This window comes from Eretmochelys imbricata, chromosome 1 (assembly GCF_965152235.1).
Source record: "Eretmochelys imbricata isolate rEreImb1 chromosome 1, rEreImb1.hap1, whole genome shotgun sequence".
NCBI lineage: Eukaryota > Metazoa > Chordata > Testudines > Cheloniidae > Eretmochelys > Eretmochelys imbricata.
Window position 1 is genome coordinate 133,814,124 of NC_135572.1, and position 21,337 is coordinate 133,835,460.

General features: G+C 41.0%; 1 protein-coding gene and 1 pseudogene across 1 annotated transcript; both read left to right on the forward strand.

Annotated features, from left to right (window-relative positions):
• Positions 1–7,738: 7,738 nt before the first annotated feature.
• LOC144259002 (claudin-34-like) lies at positions 7,739–8,377 on the forward strand. Its single transcript, XM_077807161.1, has one exon. The coding sequence runs from the start codon at positions 7,739–7,741 to the stop codon at positions 8,375–8,377; it is 639 nt and encodes a 212-aa protein (XP_077663287.1).
• An 8,275-nt stretch (positions 8,378–16,652) lies between these two features.
• Positions 16,653–17,397, forward strand: LOC144261775 (claudin-34-like; annotated as a pseudogene).
• Positions 17,398–21,337: the final 3,940 nt, after the last annotated feature.

Below are 21,337 nucleotides of genomic sequence, written 5' to 3' on the forward strand. Positions count from 1 at the left end.
GAGAGGCACTGGTGCTTCATTATAGGCGGAGCATTTAGACCTTACCCAGAAATGCTTTGTCCCATGTGCCACACCACTACTGGCCACAGGAAGGGAAACCTGTTTCCTAGCTGCCACAACCTACTGCCCAAAGGTGTGGTCCTGTGAATCAATAGATCTGTAATAATGTCCAAGGGCTGTCACCAGGCTCTAACCATAAGGACAAATCTCAACCCATCCGAAAACATACCTAACCTTGCAACATCCTGATACACGATCATAAAGCCAGCAACCGAACGCGCCTGTGCAACAAAATGACAAAATCCACAACCCTGCTATCCCCAGCCAAAGAAAGAGTCTCAATCTGTAGCAGCCACAACAGAGAGGGAAGGTTCCAGCACCCACACTCAGGAAACCCTACCATGTTACCTGCAAATCAGGAGATATAAGATGATGCAGGGAGAAGCAGGAAAAGGATTTCCTTTCTCCTAGCAGAGCCCTTTACTACAAGCAATCGCCAATCACAGCACTTATTGCAGGGGTTCGAAATTGTTCCTTGTAAGGGTGACCCCCCACAGGCTGTAGCCTCCAAGTCCCAGCCCAGCAAATGTGCACCAGTGGTAAGAGTCTGTAGAACATAACTGTGGGCTCCAACCAGGAGCAAATGCAAGGAAGGTGAGGACACCTACCAGGAAATAAGAGCCATTTTTTTCACTCATGGAAAAACCAGGAAGAAATTAAAAACCAAGAAGAAAGAAAAATTGGTTACAAGATAGCAAGTTTGGAACAGTTCTCCTTATTGAAATGTTAATGTGTTAGTCATCTTACTCAGATATGGAGTCAAAACAATTCCAGGCAAGAAGAGAATGCAACAGCTCAGAATTGTTTCTCCAAAGGGTAAAGCAAATAATATATTTCACATCTTGGTTTGGGACCCATTTCTGCATTCCCCTCACCACCAAGACATAACTGTGAATTTTAGGTTCACAAGAAATGTGATAGCAAGACCTTAACAGGAGAAAAGAGCTATGACACCATCTCTCTACATTTTCAAATTCTATGAGCTGTGTTCTTCAGGACCTCACACTATGCGGTCATAATGGTTCCTCCTGGCCTTAAACTCATCTGATCACTGTGACAATGTCTGTGAAGTATTACTTGACAGAATACTGAATTTTAAATGTGCATTTAAATATTTTGGCAAAAGTTTTCGTGCAACTAAAATGATATGGTAAAACATACATCATATGTTATAGCGTATTAATGATTAACTGCCTCATTATATCTCTGTTGACTTAGTGGGAGTCTGAAAAGAACTGTGAGGTTCTTATTCCATAGTTCAAAAAAATCAGACCATTCCACATAGGTGCGTTTTTTCCAGCACTCTGCATTCTGTGTCCTGAACTCTGTTTCATGCAACTGATTCTTCTTCAGTGGTTCAGGCCGCTCACAGACCCACAAAAGTAAGATTCTCTTTTTCTGTACTACTTATTTTATGAAGGTCTGATAGAGAACAGCTGGAGGGAGATATGAGTATTTCTATGCTTCCTAAAAGATTACTTTCCCAACTGGGAACCGAAGAACTAATTTTCAGCCATTAAATCATAGGGATATTGCTAAGAATTATCTAATTACTATCTCACGTTTTTGAAACTTACTTTTTGTTGGAAGATTTGAATCAAGCAAAGGATTTGGTTAGTAAGCTATGTCCTGAATGCTGCAATAAAACTGCATGTAGGCAACAAAACTGCACTAAGATAGGATTTGAATGTTAATTGCAAAACACAAGCAAATGCTAAAAATATCAACAAATGAAAATGTTTGCTAAAAATGAAATGAAGCTGGTAAAATGAGTTCTTGTGTTAAGGGAAAGGGAAAACTCATTCCATATCAATATATTGTGTTGATTTTATGAGGGTGAGTTTATAATGGATTTTCTCTTCAAAGTGTTTAAAAATTACACTAGATTTCCAATAGCAAAAACCTTTTAACAAGGAGGGAGTCTACTAATAGACCTCCTGGGGTCTCTTCCAACCCTAATCTTCTATGATTTTATAATAGGGAAAACCATAATACACTTTACTGGTTTATTATTCATCATTTGTAGAGTTTCATTTATATTGAGACACGTTTATCACTTGCATGGAGGCAAGAGTTCCCGCCTGATCATCCTTTTGAGGATGTAGTCCTCCCACCCACCCTGTGATTGTCCTGAGATCCGGAGGGAAATTCTCTGAGTCTTTGTATCCCTGCAGCAGGTGTGAGTTGTTGAGCAAGGGCGCAGGGCCGCCACACCACGCCCCTGTCTCCCATGGCAGCACTGCTTCATTATCTTTAGCACAAGGATTGAATGAATTGTTCTCTGTTGTTATTGAAAGTCACGAGGGGTGGGAGGATGGGGGCAGTGAGGGAGGCGCTTGCTGTTAAAGTTTGCTGGAGTGGAGGATAAAGAATTCAAAATCCCTCTCTCAAATTTCAAGTCATCTCACCCTACCTAAGAAGGGTGGGTGGGGAAAATTAACACCCCCAATAAACTAACTGCTTCCAGGTTGCCAAAAATCCAAACCATCTTCTGCACTTTAATGGGTGCCAAAAGTCTGAATGATCCCCTGCTCGGCTACCAAAACTTCCAGTGTCCTGCTGCCACATAATTTAAGGCCTTGGGTGTCTCCTCGGAGGGGCTCTGTTTTGCTGAAAAAAAACCCAAGATACAATTGAATCTGCCTAACCTGAGGAATAAGGGACCTGGAATGGCAGCTGAACAGCACGAGTGTGTGTGTCCATGTCTGATTTCCTCCTTCCCATAGATGGTAATTGGGTGGGGTGGAGTCTTTGGTGCCTTTCTGGGAAAGGCCTGAAACCATGTAAGTCTGTCTTCAGGTTTATGCAGGAAAAGAAGCAGCTTCTGTAGCTGCAGAAACTTGTGGTCAAAAGTAGATTGACTATTGCTGCGGGGAAGCCCAGAGCTGGACTAAAACTAAAATTAAGTGCAGCCCTGTCTTGGAGCACCCCATGTCTCAAGAATGATGGAGATCTCTCATTCCTTCCCCTAAGTGGCTCTGTGGACCATTCTCAGCCCAATGGGCACAAGGTATTTTGTGCTCCTTCCTTCAGAGAGCAACTGTGGGGCTGCATTTCCTCCAGCAACTGGAAGCTGATCTCTTTCAGCCAACTTCTTTCCCCCGAAATATTGTGGCTGTCTGGGTTCAGTGCACGTCTATGTAACACCAACAGCCCACGGTCATCTGCAGGTGGGATCAAACCTGGGACCTTTGAAGCTTAATGCATGAGCCTCTATTGCAGCAGCTAATAGCCATATGGCTCTTAGCTAAGGCTGTAGAGCAGCCTCATTAATCTCTCTCTCTAAGTGGTCTCGGTGCCACTAGATGGGACAGAACATCACACCCAGGAGGTGTGTGGATTACTTCTGCACAGTCCCAGCCATGTGCAGGTTATCTAGGACCTGCCTTTGGCTGCCTTGGCATAACCGTCCGACTCCTGGCCTCTTCCTGTGTTGCCCACATTAGGTAGGCCTTTGGGGTCCTGGCCTTTGGGGTCCTGGAAGCTCCTGAAAGAATACCTGCTCAGTGTTGCCAAGCAACCATTTTGCTGTCTCATTTTTTCCCCCAGCTGCTGCATCTGGGCTGTTGTCTGTGGGAGCTGCTTCAGAGAGGCTCCGAAAAAGCAAGGAGGTTACATACGATACACTGGCAGAGCCGGGTGTGAAAATTCTCAACAGCACCTGCCTTTTCTACTCTTGGGTCAAGGCAGTACTAACCATGCCACATTGTTCCTGGCCACAACATTTCCTCACTCAAACACAAACAAAAACAAACAAAATAACCCATCCTAAAATAGAGGCATTTAGAGAGAAGAAAAGAAACCAGTCTTCTCAACCCCATGAATGTAAATTAGGGGATCAACAAATCAGTGAATATGGAAATCCTGAGTTTTTGCTCATCATTTAACCAACCTAAATTTTTTCTCAGGTTAAGAAATATTTTCATAAGGAACTTGCTCACCCCCCAACTCCTGAAGCAGGTGCTCTGGCCACACTGACTGCAGAATGTTTTAACGGTTAACCAGAAAGAAAAGCAGTAACGGGCAGAGAAGTGACGGTGTCTCATCACGGCATAATCCCAGGGGCAGAGTGGAGCATAGGTGTGATGGATGTGAAGCCGCTCTGTAACAATTTGTGACTATTATATGTTCTGTTTGTCTGGCTGTTGAAAGTGGGACTGCTGTATGAATACAACAGGTTAATTCAAGCAGGAAGGAGGACGATGGCTTCAGAGAAACCCATTTACGCACACTGGAATGACACACTGACATTCTTAGTGAAGTGCCACCTCTGACACCCTGCTAAGCTCACCGGACAGTATGTCAAGGGAGAGAGGGTCTCAGCTGGCAGTCACAGGGGTGATCCAAGCCAGGAGAACTGGAACAGAGAATTTTGGCTGGATTAAAAAGGCAGTCCCTCAAAAGAAGAGTCTGTTGGGAAACCGACTGAGACCAAGACCTTCCAGAGAGCAGAGGTCTGGGGTATGTCTTTAGGTACAATGGCCACGAGTATAGACACTTTATTGTTCTAAAGACCTCTACTACGACTTGTCTTGTTCCTTCTGTTAAGATTAAACCACCTTGTTTTAAGAAGGCTGTTTGGGGTCACTGTACTCACGACTGGCCACAAGCTCTGTAAGGGAAGAACCACAGGTAACCAAACCCAGTCCAGGGTAAGCACAGTTGATCCACAAGGTGCTGTAGTCCAGGACCTGGTTTAAGAGTGGAAGAATTATGTGATTCCACCCCAGGGAATCACAGGAACAAGGCCTCATATCTGAGGTGTGTGCATTCAGAGTGGGGGTCAAAACAACAGTAAGGAACTATCAAATGAGTAGCGGCTGCTGGCCTACGTAAACTTGATAGCTCTTTTCACCACATTTCCGTCTCAGATTCTCCCTTCTCCTAAAGACTCCTCTAAACCTAATCCGCACAGAAATCATGACATCATACACTGGTAGCCACTAGCATTTCTTATAATTCTGGAGGTGCCTGGTAGTGACTCCATAGTTAAGGTTGGAACTGGTCATTCTAGAAGTAGCGACAGGAAGGCCCACTTTGCCCCTCAGCAAGGCAGGGTTCAGCAGCAGGGAGGGCCCACAGTAGTTTCCCGAGCAGCTGGGTCAAATCTGTATGTGAGCAACTGGTGCACTCTTCTTCTGCCTCTTCCAGCATGGTGTTGGTGGGGCCACAGGGAGCTGTGTGTTCTGGAGTTAAAACTTCCTATAGAGTCACTGAACATCTCATCCCCCTCTGAGCTATTGTTTCTATTGCAGACTCAGGTGAATGTTGCAATATCTTTTTTTGTATTAAAAATACTTTTTAAAAAAATACATAAGCTGTGATTTTGTTGAAATCATATGACCCCAGGAATTAGTACCTTAGGCACAGTTCTATAGTGGGTATGCATTAATCTGGCCCTATACGCAGAGGAGCTTTTGTCTTGGTTTTAACATGAAATTTCATAGTTATTGATGTTGTATTATCATACTACATTTGGATAGTTTCACTACACTAAATTTATTAATTCCAGATATTCATAGAATCACAGAAATCAGAGACTGAAACAGTCCCATAAGTCATCCAACACTGACTTGCTTGTGAAATTCACAGGCTCTATCTGGTAGCAGTCAGTTGATGAACGGAGTAGTTATTTACCAGTGATTTATAAATATAGAGTTTTGAGCTATGCACAAAGGGTGGGAGTTTCAAACGTGTTCAGCTTTGGCCTATCTTTGTTCCTACTGGCGTCAACTCACTTTAATAAGAGCGGAGGTAATTCAACAATGGAAATTTTATATGCAGTGCTCCCAGTGCTAGACAAATATAATAGCTGCACTTCGTAGATGTGAAACTAAGACAGAAAACATGCCATCTATAATTCCCCATCGGGATGTAATACCGATGTGGTTATTAGCAGCTATTAATTACTGATTTCTATAAAAGAGATGATTAAATAATATACCAGATTGAAGAGCCTTTATTAATGTAATGCATTTTGAGCAGATAAAAATAGAGGTCGGTTTGCCAGACCTCCACTCCCGCCCCCTCAAGAAACAATTGATTAAATATACATTTGCAATATGGAGATTATCTTCTTCCCACAGGAAATGGACAGTCTGGATTCTGTCTGAAATGCAGAAGTGCAGTGGAAGCTGATATGATCAGACTGAAGAATATGCTGTATCTAGCTAGTGCCCAAAACTGTCTTAGCTATCCTGTTTTCTCTGGAATTATCTTCAATGCTGAAGTAAGTATACAACATACCAGTATATCAAGAAGGAATGTCTTTGTCCAGACCTACTATATATTATTAGATAAAGAGACTAACTGTTGGATTTTTCTACCCAAGAATTCCAAAACGGTCTTTGACATTTTACACTCTCAGCTAGATTTTTTGTAAGGAACGTTTTATACTCTCAGCTAGCTAGATATGGCTTGGATATATTTGTGAAATTCTAAAAAGTTAAATATATAGAAAAGGTATATGTGTTACCATTCAAAACCCCTCACTCTAGATCTACCTATTGTTTTGAGAGAAAAATTTGGCCTAATATATTGTCTTTCTTGAATCAAGCCCCCAGTTCATAAACTAAATGTATCTGGACTATTATTAAAAGATAGAAGAGATGGGAGAATGGATAGCTCATGGAATTTAAAGATGTATAGTGCCTGTCAGGTCTGTGTAATAAATTTAAATTCAAGTCCAATTATCATTAGTGGCAATGAATCATTGCTATAGTTATTTGAAAGCCTATGTGAAACAGTTGGGGGTCTCAGCCCAGTTCTTAGTCAAAACAATTTCTGCATGACAAAGCCAATCAGCATGATTAATTTGCGTGCTGTTGGTAAACTCAGCATATGAGCCAAGGACTGAAATATTCCACTACTACCCCATGGTGACCAGAACTGAGGAAGCTCGGGGGGGGGGGGGGCGGTGTTAATAACGAGTCACGATTTGTGAATCTAACACAATGTTATTCCACTATGTAGGTGTGGAGAACAGAGAAAAGGATAGTATTCTACTCAGTCCTAAATCTACCCTCAATCCAAGGATAATGCTAAAACATTCTCAGTTTAATCATTATGAATGCTGACATTTAAATCTTCACCATCAGCCTTTATTTAATGGGGATGAATGGGGAAGTTGATGCTTACAGATCTCTTGTTTTCATTCAGTCTAATGTTGATCCCTTCAGCTCAAAGCTACAGGCAGAATGAAGAAGCTTGCAGGGTCACTGCCTGCATTCTGTGGGTAAACAGAGGATTTCAGACTCCAAGGCTGTAAGATATACTGAAAGCATTCATAACAATGTGCACCAATGGAGAAAATAACTTTGGGAAATACATGAAGCTTACCTTTTGGTTTACGAATGTAAAATAAATCCTATAATAATTGCCAATGGGGGACGTTTCCTCACCACCCCCAGTACAACAAAGTGAATTGAAAGAAAATCTTGATGTTATTCAGCTATAAACACTAACCTTCAAAAATTCACCACAGTTAAAGAAAGGAGACTACCATACTTCCTCTGTATGGGTACTCTCTCATGTGTACATACATACATACACAAACAAACTAACTAATATGATCATGTTCATAATGATATATTGTTGTTTTTTTCAGTGCCTCTGCAATTGTCTGTATGGCTAATATACCCACAACAGAATTGTGACATTTGTTTAAGATCTCCAGACCATGACCTCCCTAGTCAGCACTTCTCATCTCCAACTAGCTGCTTTTGCTTTTGGTACAGTAGGCTGGATCTTATGCACCATTTCAATGGGGCTTGTGGAATGGAGAGTATGGCATGTGGACAACACCACCATCATCTCCTCTGGCATTGCATGGGTGGGAATATGGAAAGTTTGCTTCATCAGTTATCTTCACGTCTCCTCTGACCTTAAAGAACAGATCTGTCATAAAATGAATGACTATGAGACCTCCATCCCCAAAGCAATTTTTGTTGCTCAGGGCCTCCTGCTGATTGCCATGGTTGTCGGTGCGCTGGGAATGGCTTCCACTATATTTGCTCTGAGGAGTATTTATATGGGAATACTTTACAAAACTCAGATCATCCGTTTTTTTCTAGTGGCTGGATTCTTGTACCTAGCTGCAGGTCTTTGTGTCTTAATTCCAGTGAGCTGGAATTTCTATTCTGTAGTGCACAACCAAACAATCTCCTTTCCCACTTCTTTCTACATGCCCTCCAGCCCAGTGGCTCAAGAAGTTGGTGCTGCTATTCCTCTTGGGATCATCTCTGTCATCCTACTGCTGATGAGTGCGACTTTCTCTTTTTCTTACAAATTTCCTGTCACCCCAAATGCTGGGGTGTAGTCCTGATAACAGAGACTTGAACTTTGTACCAAACAGGTGGAGCATAATTAAAATATAAATATAATGACCCAGGAGCTGCATGTTAAGGCCTTATCTGGATCTTATTCTATCTTACAGTGGCATTAATATTTGGGTATTCAAACCAGTTGAGTACCAGTAAAGGCCATGGTTAGTGTGTTTGCACATAAAACAATTAATCCTATTAAGTGCCACACATTATCAAGGACTCACCAATGAGATGAATGGTTGATTTGTGCCACAGCTGCTGACTTTGAACATTTGTTATCATCTGCATATATGGATTTTATTCATGTATTAAAGTTTAGAAACATGAAGCTGTTTAATATGTTCAAGGAATTGATGTTGTTCCACTGAATTAGGTCCTTCCACTATTATGCACCTTGTGCAACTATATTTTCTAAATGTGAACTTGTCTTTTTTTGCTCCCAAGATATTTTTGTCCTGCATAGAAGACTTTCAGTGACATATCAAGATTTCTAGTACATACCGTAGTCAAACTCAACTTGAATATCATTGCAATTGTATTATATGAGTCTCCATGTATTGTACTAAAGAGGTCTTACTAGTTTCTCTTCTGTCTGTAGGATGCCCTCTAAAGTTGATTGTATTTGATCCTATATTTATTTGTATGTCTTTACTTTGCTTGCTGCAAATCTTCACCTGAAGATATGGTGTGTTATCAGTTCCTCATTTAAACAAAAGATGCACAAAGTCTGCAAACATATGCTTCTTGATCAGAGACTGCACTAATTCAAAAAGGAATGTGAAAGGGGGAAACGTCTTTGACCAGTGTCATTACTAGGATATTTCTTGTGTCAAAATCTGTTCTTTCTATCATCAGAAATACATGCATGAAATTTTTGGTGGCAGCAACTCTTTTATATGTTAATTGGATTTTTTAAAATGTCCAAAGCACAGTAATAAACCAGAGAAGCCCACAAAAATCAGGGTTTCGGGGAACAATGGAGCAGTAGTGGGAAGAGACTTTTTATTGAGTAAAGTCCCATGAGAGGCCCTGAATTTTCAAATCTCTGTTACAAGAGTCCTAGGAATATAAATGAACATACATACATGAAGATTCATTGCTTTAATTACAATGCGTTTTAGAATATACTTATGTAAACATTAACAGTAGAAGATGTAGAATGCCAACAAACCAGTTCTTCTGACTGGCAGTTACTATTTTTGGTAATTATTTCTGCTGTTGCTTTTCATTCCTAATTTCTGAGGTTAAAAAAATGAAAATGATGAAAGCAAAGCCAAATTCTTGCAATTCTTCCAATTTTCCACTTCTGGGGAGACATGCAACCATATCCATCTTCTCCCCCTGCGAATCAACTCTACTTCTTCCCCCATTCCTTTCAGGATCCTGTTCAAAATTGCCTGATTTGGCCAATTCTGCCTCAGTTTCACCCATAAAGAAAAGGAGTACTTGTGGCACCTTAGAGACTAACCAATTTATTTGAGCATAAGCTCCGATGAAGTGAGCTGTGGCTCACGAAAGCTTATGCTCAAATAAATTGGTTAGTCTCTAAGGTGCCACAAGTACTCCTTTTCTTTTTGCAAATACAGACTAACACGGCTGTTACTCTGAAAAGTTTCACCCATGTAAACAGAACATGGAAATTATTAGGCTTGCATGGGTATGTGACAAGGGAATTTGTTTCTTCATTGACACACTGTGACTTCCCCTAGACTATCCCATGAACCTGGCCTCCCTCTCCTACCTCTCTGTTTCCTCTGCTGCTAGAACCAGCTTTCTCACTGGTGCTAATTTACGGTCTCGCCACTGTGGCTAGTCAGCCTTTTCCTCTGCAGCTTATACCACTTTCAGTAGTGTATCTCCAAAGCTCATTTACAGTACTAAAGTACTAAACTACGAACATTTTCTGGCAAAACATTTTTAAAGTTTGAAATTTAATAAAAAGCAGCAGCAACACAGATGTTGATGTTATTTGGACATAAAATGTATGTAATTCCAACTGTTTTCCTCGACCACATTCACTGACCCATTGGGTTGGGATTTTTTTCATTCTTCTTAGCTAAAACAAAAACATATAGAAATTTGGGTATATGGTGGTATTGTTCCACTCAGTGCTGATGGCTGTTTGTTCACTGTGTCTTGAGGTGTGACTTTGAAGCACTGTTTGTATGGAACTTCTGAGCTCTACAAGGTCTGAACTGTAAAGTAACCAGGACTATGATAAGATGAGAGAGACAGCCAACCTACCAGAAATCTGTGTTAGGGGTTAGAGCACAGATTTCAAAGACTGTTGGACTAGCTCCTTTGATTATCTGAAAGCTTTGGGTGGCTCCCATTGTTGGATCATATTAAAGAAGTTCTGTATTAAAATCACAAATGAGTTTGATTCCCCATAGTTTAAATTCCAGGGTATTACTAATTAAGAGGTCTCTTGATTTTTGGTACTGTTTCTCTCCCTCTATGTGTGAAACTTGCAAGCTGCTAATTGTGTTAGTACATTCTAAGACAGAGTCTGTTCTCAAAGCAATTCACACAGAGAGAGACTCAAAGCAATACTCTGTAACAACAGAAACAGACCCAGAGACTCCCCGCCCTTTTGTTGTATTAACAATTGTGATTAAAATAGAGATAGAGGATGTATGTGGATGGATGCTTGGTGTGGATAATAACTGAATGATCAGGGAGGTGCCAGCCTAAGAATTCAATGTCCATCGGCTGAAGAAGGCATCAAGTGGAAATAACCAGAGGACCCCGGAGGGCAGACTGGAATCCACGCAACAGCCTCAAGAATGGGAGAACCAAAGAACAAGATAACACCTGGCAGCACGGAGCCATCAGGAATGTGCCATCTGCTAATTGATTCAGCAACAGCATGATGAAGCAATTCCCACAGACTGGCCTAGGAAGAAATTCCTATAAAAATGGACTCTAGAAAGTGAGAGTTTTGGGGTCTGATTCTGCAAACCAACTTCCAGGAGCATCAGATGAGCATCTGACAAGGCCCTGCTCCCTCCTTATGTCCAGGCCACCTGGCCAGTGGCTCGGCATGAGCCACTCTAAGGCTGGTAACTATGATAACAACCTTGCAGAACCTGTGTGTGTGTGTTTGTAGGAATGAATGTGTGAATAAATATGAGATTGAATGGAATGTTATAGCTATAACTAACTGCTTACTATGATTCTTTCTGTATTCACAATAAATGTGGTATTTTACCTTTTTCCCTTTAATAAGATCTTGCTGGTTTTTATTTTATTGGTATAACACCATTATCTTTGGATAATTGGGGTTGTACTGTTTGCCTGTGTGTATTCCTGAAACAGTATTTATTTCTTTATAAATTTCTACAGCATATAAATGCATATATTGTTATTTATTAACCTGTCCCTCTGTGCAGTTCAAACTTAATATCCAACAGCAATAGCAACACTATCCTCAGTGTGTGTTTGTGTACATAAAACATAGGTCTGTAGTCAAATACCATAGAGTTTTAACACCCTGGACGTCTCCCAAAAGAGAAATGAAATTTTGGCCCCATTGATATCAATGGCAAAACTACCATTAACTTCAGTGGGACCAGGATTTCAACCTAAATTTTACTGAATGTTTTGCTTATGAAGATTAAGATTCTGGCTTCCGGAAAAATTTAAGCTGTTGTTTTTTTTATCCACAAATGTGGTACAGTCCATCAGCTGTAGTGCAGACTTCTCCATGCTACCTTATTAGTGACCTTGAAACTGACCTGTGGGTTCCACCCTATCTGGGAATGCTAGTCTCCATACTAGCTCAGTCTACAAATACACCTAGTCCTGTTTTATTTTTCTGATCGTGGTTTGGTGTTTTGGATTATCTGTCTGAAACTTTCACTGGTGTAACAAATGTCTGTTTAGGAGGAAAAGAATTATTTGGGGCTTTTCTTTTAATTGACTAATGAATTACATCAGTCAATCGATATGCATTAAGAAGGAGAATACACCTTTTTGACATTTTAGGAAACTGATTTGTTTGTAACATCTGCCTCACTTGCCTATTTGTTGCTCTGATATCAATTGATAAAGCAATTGACGTCATTGGGAATAGGATTAGAATCATAGAAGATTAGAGTTGGAAGAGACCTCAGGAGGTCATCTAGTCCAACCCCCTGCTCAAAGCAGGACCAACACCAACTAAATCATCCCAGCCAGGGCTTTGTCAAGATGGGCCTTAAAAACCTCTAAGGATGGAGATTCCACCACCTCCCTAGGTAACCCATTCCAGTGTTTCACCACCCTCCTAGTGAAAAAGTTTTTCCGAATATCCAACCTAAACCTCCCCCACTGCAACTTGAGACCATTGCTCCTTGTTCTGCCATCTGCCACAACCGAGAACAGATTGTGCCCTAGCAGACTGTAATACATTGGAAGTGTCTCTGTGAAAATTGTTTGGGTCACACAAAAAACTTTTTTCAAGAAAAGTAGCTGCAGTTTGCCGATGTAAAATTAAAAAGGACTTAACATGCCACTTTTTATACTCCATTGGTTATTGACAGATGTTTATTACGCAATTCCCAGCAGTGGTTGTTTAAATAATGGACCAAACTAAAAAGAACGTAATAATCCAATATATTGTGAAAACATACAAAGTGAATATCTGACTGGCTGAATATACCTTTTTTCTGGGAAGAAGATAATCTCCATTAGTACAATGAGGATTATTCCCAGTTACAGTTGAAACAAAGGAGAACAGGAGAGGCTATATTGCAGAACATGCTCTTTCTGACAGGAAAGCAATACACATTTTTGATCCAACAATTTTTCACAAGGGCTATAACTTCACTGCTGATTTTGGGTACTTCTATTTCTTAAGCACATAGCAATGTGAGGAAGAAATGTTTTTGTTCTTATATGTGTTATGGGATGCTACTGTGGAGAGAGATCAGAGAATGACTGATCTCCTTCCTAACATTCCAAAATCATTTTCCAGCGACTTACACATAGATTCATCTTCAGTACAGAATACAACGTAATTTTGTATAGTGTCTTACTTAAAAACTGCAACATAAAACCCCTTGCAGAATTAAATTACAGTGGCAAAGTTAATATGGAAAAAAAGAAGAGGGAATAAAAATTAAAAGATGTAGGAAAGGGAAAAAAGAGATGGCTTCAATGAGATTTGAAAAGACTTGGAGTATAGGTGTGATGCAAAGACACAAGATGGCTGTTTCAGATGGCAAGGGTTTCATAACAGAAGGCTCTCTCACCAGATTGTATGAAAGGACCAGAGAAAAAGCAGAGACGCAGGGTCAGATATACAGGCCTGTGAGGCAGACTGGAGCAAATTTTGGGAAGTTTGTAAAAAGAGGACACTGAATCCTTAAACTGAATCCTTAAATAAACAGTGGAGTTATTAAAGGATACATTGCTTTAGGAATATGAAATAAGGAATATGGCTTTAGAAATTAAGGACTTAATTCTGCAACTGTATTGATCAGGATATACTTATATGATTAGCTCCATTGAAACCTTAGTAAGTGTGCCAAACCTTGCCCCAAAAGCCTGTAATAACTATCCCAGGGCCTTCTCTCTCTTAGTGCCTTGATCAATTCTTCACCTTCCCTTCCTGCTCTTTGATGGCATAAACTCCTTAAAAAGCTCTCTCTTGATTTTTTTTTTTTTTTTAAAAAGTTTACAAGGCTATTTTAGAGCTTAACGCACTCTGGTCTTACCTGGAAAATTTTGAAATGCCACATGTAATTTCCTGAACTTTAGGAGATTAAAATACTTCAAAACAAAGATTTTTTTTTGCTAATAATAAATGTTCAAGTTTACCTTGTATAGAATATATCTGGAATTCTGTACTAAACTAATGAATGCGTTTGTGGCAAATTGTTCTCTTAAAATAACACACTAATGGACATGAAAATTATAGGCTCCAAGTCCATTCAGATATCGACTAAGGAAAACTGAACTGAGATTCCTTTTATGAATGTCACCGTCAACATTGCCAGACACAGCATCAGTTCATAAAGCCATCTTTCTCTCACCAAAAATATTCCCATTCCCCTACTGATTCAGTTTAGTCCCATCTCCTTACTGGAGAGAGGAAGGATGGTCTGATAGTTAGAGTGCTAGCTGGGTAGAGCTGGGTTCAGTTCCCTGTCCTCCACACACTTCCTGAGTGAGGTTAGACAAGTCACTTATGGCTATATTTTAAAATGTATTTAGCTGCCTAAACATGCAGATAGGTTCCTAGTTGTATTTGAATGGGAGTTATGGATCTAGAAGGTTTTGTAACTATAGGCTACTAGATGCATCGTTAGGTGCCTAAACACCTTTAAAAATCTGTGTCTCAGCTCCACATCTGTAAAATGGGGTAATAGTACTTCCCTACCTCAGGGAGGTGTGATGAGGATAAATACAGTAAAGATTGTGAGGTGCACTGATACTATAGTAATGGAAGCCAACTATGTGCTTAAGATAGATCCATAGATTCTGGAACTAGCGGAGTGGGGAGTGCTACCACATCCGCTGGCTTGAAGTGGTTGCCATTATGTACAGGATTTATAGTTTGGTTCAATAGCTCTCAGCACTCCCACTATACAAATTGTTCCAGTGCCCTTGGATAAATCTGTAGAACATTGTTCCTAACTAAAAAGCTATCCTCAGTGATGAAGAATTAATTCATGCATATACGGCATTATGTGGTGCTAAATATTAATAATGAGCAGGGATCCTAGTTTTCTGTGATAACCCCCCCCCCCAAAATTCTCTGATAAAAAAACCTAAAAATCCACTTTTTTCCACAATTAAAATGAAACACTGAAGTTTAGTTTCCCTAGCCACAATATATATTAGGTATCAGATGAACACAATGTTTTACTGATACAGCAGAACCCCATTTATTCAAGCCTCCATTATGTAGCTCTCCGTATTAACTGAACCATCAGCCACCCAAGGCTCTGAGCCCTGGGCAGTTGGTGGTTCAAGGCGATTAATGGAGGCTCAGATAAACAGGATTCTACTTATGTTTTTATTTTTTTCACAAAATGTAATAGCTTAAGATTCTCTGTAAAAAAGCACATTCCACATTTTTTCCATGGCAAACAGATTTCAAGGGTCCCTGGGAATGAGGGTCAGATGCAGAACAAGAAAGGATTGTGGACAGAAAATGGAATATTATGGGAAGCAAGGGGATATAGAGAAGAGAAGAAGGGAAGCGAAGAGGCATGGGCTCCTGGGCACTATGATAATACATATAATCAATAAAAACAATATGGCAGTGGGGTGGACGACAATGGCTGGGGCGAATATCAAAGAGCAAAAAAAAATGAGAAAGAAGAGGCTTTTCAAAAAGGGTAGAAAATACAGTGAAGAAAGAGCAGAGGGAAATGAGAGAAAACGTTATGGAGAGAGACCTGAAAAGAAAAATACAAGGGCCTGATCCTGTTCTTCCGGTAACATTCCCACTGATTTCAATGGGAGCAGGAGCAGGCCTGTGGAGTACCTGGTGACTTGCTCTCCAGTGTCCAGGGAGGAAGCCTGTCCTCCTAAAGCCAAAAGTCTCCGATCCGGGTGGAGCTGAAGCAGAACCAGACTCCCTGCGCTTGGGTTTGCCTGCTTCCCAGCTGGCTCAGAACCCTGCCCACTAGTTGCCATGGCACCCAGGGAAGAGGCAGCAGGATTTCCCTCAGAAAGGCCTGTGGAGGCCCTTGGCACCTCTGGCAAGTATGGGCCGTTGCATGTACATGTGTGCACAGGGCTGGATTAACTCATCACCAGGCCCTTGGCAAACAAACTTCTGGCCAGCTAAATTAGATGCTCTAGTGACATGGATGCTTTCATATTAACCCTGTTCAGGCCAGCACAGCTACACTTGTGAGCTATTAAGCACCTCCAGCTCCCGCTACACAGATGTAGTTGAGTGAACTCTCTCCTGTCCGGAGGAGCGGGGCGCCTTGGTGCAGGACCTGGCTTCACAGCAGCGGCCGGGGGGCGCAGTGCTGTCCACTGCATTGCCCGCTCAGGTTTGGCCCAGCTTTCCTTTTGTCATGACAGAGGAGCGGCCAGGCCAAATTTGAGTGAGTGGCATTGTGACCTAGCACGTGGGCCTCTCCATGAATTTGGCCTTTGGGCATGTGCCTGGCTTTGCCGAATCTGGCCCCATATGTGTTAATGTGTGTGCGTATAAAAATACAATATATTATTTTATTTATATTCTGCTTCATTTCAGTGGACCTGCACTTGTCTGCATTTGCCCATGACAGGATCCGGGCACTTCTTGAAGATCTCCAGACCATGACCTCCTTGGCCACTAGTATTCACTTCCAGATAGTTGGCCTTGCTTTGGGTACGTTAGGCTGGATCCTGTGCATCATCTCAATGGGACAAGTGCAGTGGAGAGTGTGGCATACAAGTAACACCACTATCATCTCCTGTGGCATCACTTGGGTAGGCATCTGGAAAGTTTGTTTTAACAGTCACGGCAAAGTCTCCAGAGACCTTCAAATAATGTTCTGTCACAAATTCCGTTTCAATGGTGCCTTCATTCTCCAGTAAATTTCTGTTGCCCAGGTCCTTTTATTGGCTGCTACGGTCCTGGGGGCACTAGGAAAAGCTTTCACTGTCTTTGCTCTGAGGAATATTTATATGGGAATTCTTCTCAACAGTATGCATCCGATGAAGTGAGCTGTAGCTCACAAAAGCTTATGCTCAAATAAATTGGTTAGTCTCTAAGGTGCCACAAGTACTCCTTTTCTCTTTTCTCAAAACTCAGACTGTCAGCTTTTTCCTAACTGGGGGAATCTTGAAAATATTTACGGGTGTCTGTGTCTTAATTCCAGTGACCTGTAATTGCTATTCTATAGCATACAATTGTGCTATCCCATTTTTTTCTTTCTACATGCCCTCCAGCCCAGAGGCACAGGAAGTTGGTGCTGCTGTTCCTGTTGGGATCGTGTCTGTCATCTTGCTGATGATGAGTGGGCCCTTTTCCCTTTCTTACAAACATCCTGTGATGCCAGATGTTACGGGTGCTTTCTGATAACAGACTTGAGCTGCATGAGAGAAAGCTGGAGCATAGCTACAAGACAAACATAGTAGCCCAGTGACTTTGTGTGTTCAAGGAGCTCTCTGGATTTGAAGTGACATTAATATGTTGGTATTGGAACATAGGGGCACACTAACAAAGTATGTGATTAGTGATTTTCACTTAAACAGTTATTCCTAATAATTACGAGACACTGCTACGGACTTAACATTGAAGGGAACTGTTGATTCACTCTACAGTCGCTGACTGCTATCATTTGCCTTCTATATACATGAACTTTATATTTTTATTTTCTTTTAAAATAGGTATTTAACTTTTCATTGTTGACCTGTTCATTTAACTGAGTTTTTCCTATTGTAATCAACACCTGACACTAAAGTCTTTAAATCAAGATTGGCTGTCTTTCTAAATGATATGTGTGCAGCTAGTTTAACCAGAAGTTATGGCCTCTGTTATGCAGATGGTCAGACTAGATGATCATAGTGGTCCCTTATGGCCTTCAAATCTATGAATGCCCTATTTTTCCATCCACCTTGCATCCTGACACACATTTTTTGAGTATAATGAGATGATTAACAAGCTTAATCTGTTATTAATGCAGTATCCATCACATTTTATGCTCTGATACTTAAGAGCCAGCAGAGGGAGCATGAGTTAACAAATCCTGTTCCTTTAGAGATTAATTGCTGACTTCAGTGATGATGATGATGTTGAACAAAAAAGAGAGCCACAAATTCCGGGGCTGGGGGAAACATTCATTACAGTGTTGTTAAAACCAGCAACAAATCAAACTACTGTGGCCGAATGAAAAAGGACAACGTTGACAGAGAAAACGTATTTCTTTCATGCTTTTAAAAAGGCTTTACAAACAATGAGGATTTTAGGTCAGCCCAGTCTGGCTGATTGATTTAAGTGACTGAACTCAGGCTTAGGAACAGCTCTGCTCTTATGCCAGCTCTGATACTAGTCTTCTATGTGTGCTAGGGTGAGTCACCTAACCGGTCTCTGCCTCTCTTTTTCCATCTCTAAAATGGTAACAACACTTATCTAAGGGCAGGTCTACACTACTGCTTAAGTCGACCTAACATACATTGCTCAGGGGTGAGAAAAAGCCACCCCTTGAGTGACGCAAGTTTTACACTGTCCACGCCCACACTGTGTCAGCAGGAGACAATCTCCTGCCAACATTGCTTCCGCTGACGGGTGAGCGCTCTCCCATTGGCATAGCGCATCGTCTTCACCAGATGTGCTACAGTGGCTCAGCTGCATTGGTGCAGCTGTGCTGATGTAGTGCTGTAGTGTAGACTTGCTCTAGATCATAGGAATGTTGTGAGGGTTCATTAATGTTTGTAAAGTGCTTGTAAAATGGAAAGCGCTTGTAAAATGGAAAGCGCTGTATGTATTCTAAGTAGTATTTTAAAACCTGTAAAGTTTAAAAAAATAAGTTGTCGTCACTGGACTGGTGTGACAAGGTGAATGTGCACACGACAAAGTGATTCAGCATTCCTGAGAGGCTGTGGCAATCAAAGGGTTCTAATAGTATCGCAGTTAGTTATTGGAGTAGATTAAGGCAAACTCTGCTCATTTAACTGGCTGCAGTTATTAAAACAGATATTGGAAAGAGCGTCTGCAGCAGAGCTGTAGGGCTGCCTTTTATCTTAAGAGCACACATCACATTGTGTTTTTCCATATTCAAAGAGCATCCATTTAGTTTAAAATGAACTTATTTTTTATTAAAGAAAAGAACAAAAAGAAATAAAACATAGGGCTAAATTTGCAAAGGGACTTGGTCACTGCAGTGCTGTGTGTTGCAGCACCTAACTTTTAGGTACCCTGCCGCTTAGTGCAATTCACAGCCATGATGTAGATACCCAGACTCCCTGTGCTTTGCATAAGGAGAGTTAGGTTCCTAAGAATGGGAATCACAGAAGCCGGTACATTGAGTGGTGAGCTGCCTAGGCTAACCAGTAGTAAATGCTGAGAACAGGAGTGGGGCCCTCAAAGGGAGTTAAGTGCCTAACACTGGATTAGAGGGAGTCACCTATCTCCAGTTGGAGTTCACAGCCATCAACTCTCCCCTGAAGTTAGGTGTTGAGCCATTTTTTTGCAAGAAATGCTGAAGGAGCAAGTGGTGGTTTCCCACTTATATCCTCTAGCCCAGTGGTTTGGTTCTCTCCCAAGAGGAGGTAGACCCAGTTCAAATCCCTTTTCCACATCAGATAGAGGAGGAAATTGAACTGAGGTCTCCTACAGCCTACTCCCTTCGCAGGTCATTTTGTAGGGGTGTGTATGCATGCTCATAGCATGGCTACTGAGTCAGGCCCCAAAGGAAAGATAAGTGGGGGAATGCCTATTTTGTGAATCCTGCTGGGATTTAGAGATGAATTAGATACCCAGCTGCTGAGTGGTGTTCCAGCTTAACTGTGCACCTATACACCTGCACACGGACTCACCTGCTGAAATTTAAGTGCTGTGGACACTTAGGCACCTCTAGAGTAAAGTGGCAGCTGAGCACGGGATTGTGAATGCTGGTGGCACCTAAATATTGGTGTTAGGTGCCTAAAATGGCAGTTAGATTTATAAGTTCCTTTGTGAATCCAGCCCAGAATGTCTCCATGAGGGTCTGCACTGGATAACAGGTTGCATCCACTCTGAGTGCAGAATAAATGCAGTGTCTACACAGGCAGAGGTCTTAGAAATTCAAAAATGATGTACACAGAAAACAAAGATATTACCGTTTCAGAGCTACAGTTTGCTTCTAGAACAGGCTGGTTTGAGTCAAATAAATACCTGTGTCCAGATTCTCAGCTGAAGTCAATGAGGCTACATGAATTTACATCAGCTGATGATCAAGCCCCTGGCATACACAACTATATTCAAAATATTTCAGTTTGTGCCTGCTTACATATAGTCTGAATTTAGCCTTTAATGCCTGTCAAATGTGCAACAGGGCCCTAAAGAAATTCTCTGACGTTTGAGAGCTTTGAGCTGATTAACAAGAGGCTAAATCAACTAGATCAGATTAATTTCAAATAGGAATTTATTCAGGGAACTCCTCTGGCTTGTTTTAAATGGGATCATGGTGGTCCCTTCTGACCTTACAATCTATGAAAGTTTGCTGATCACTTAATGAGTAATGTGTTTCTAAATATGAGAAGGGATATTTTCCCCATCTGCTTTTTTATTTTATTTATTTGTGTAATGGGACAGACTTTTGGCTGGGAAAATCCTCTCCTCTCGATTTTAGTTCTATAATAAAAAGAGATAGGGTAGGAAGATTATTATTAAGGGAAATACTTTCTATTTTCACTGGGATTCCAGCAGAATAAAAGTGTGGCAACAAAAAGGCATTTGTCCTGAAGGATGTTTTGAGTAAGGAATTTTCTACAATTAGGTAAGTTGTGACTGAGAGTTTTGCTTCTAATCAGAGTGAAATTGTTAAACAAGGAAGATTCCTGGAAAAGTAATTTGGCAATGGGTTTTAGACCTCCGTAACAACTCTGCCAGTAGGAAGAGAGCCATTTTTCATTTTCTATTTATTGTCTGGGTTAAAGTCTTGATGAAGACTATCTTTACTGTTTTGTAACTGTAACATGCTGGCAGAATGATAACAGTACACTGCAGTAAACTAATGGAGTTACTTGGTTAGCTCAAGTGATAGTGGTCTGTGTTGTAGTGCAGAAGATCTTGGATTCAAACTCATGTTGTTATCATTTAAGAGACAGGAAAGATTAATTATAGGCTGCCTTGGGTCAGATGCATGAACGTGTATATGACCTAAGGGATTTCTGAAGAGCCTGAACAGCAGCAGGAAGCTTCCAAAGAGCCAGCCAAATAATTGTGTTGTGTCAAGCTGCATATAACTTATACTTTCCAGATCCATAACTGAGACAATGCACAATTTTGTTTTCTGCACACAAACAGCTTTTAGCGG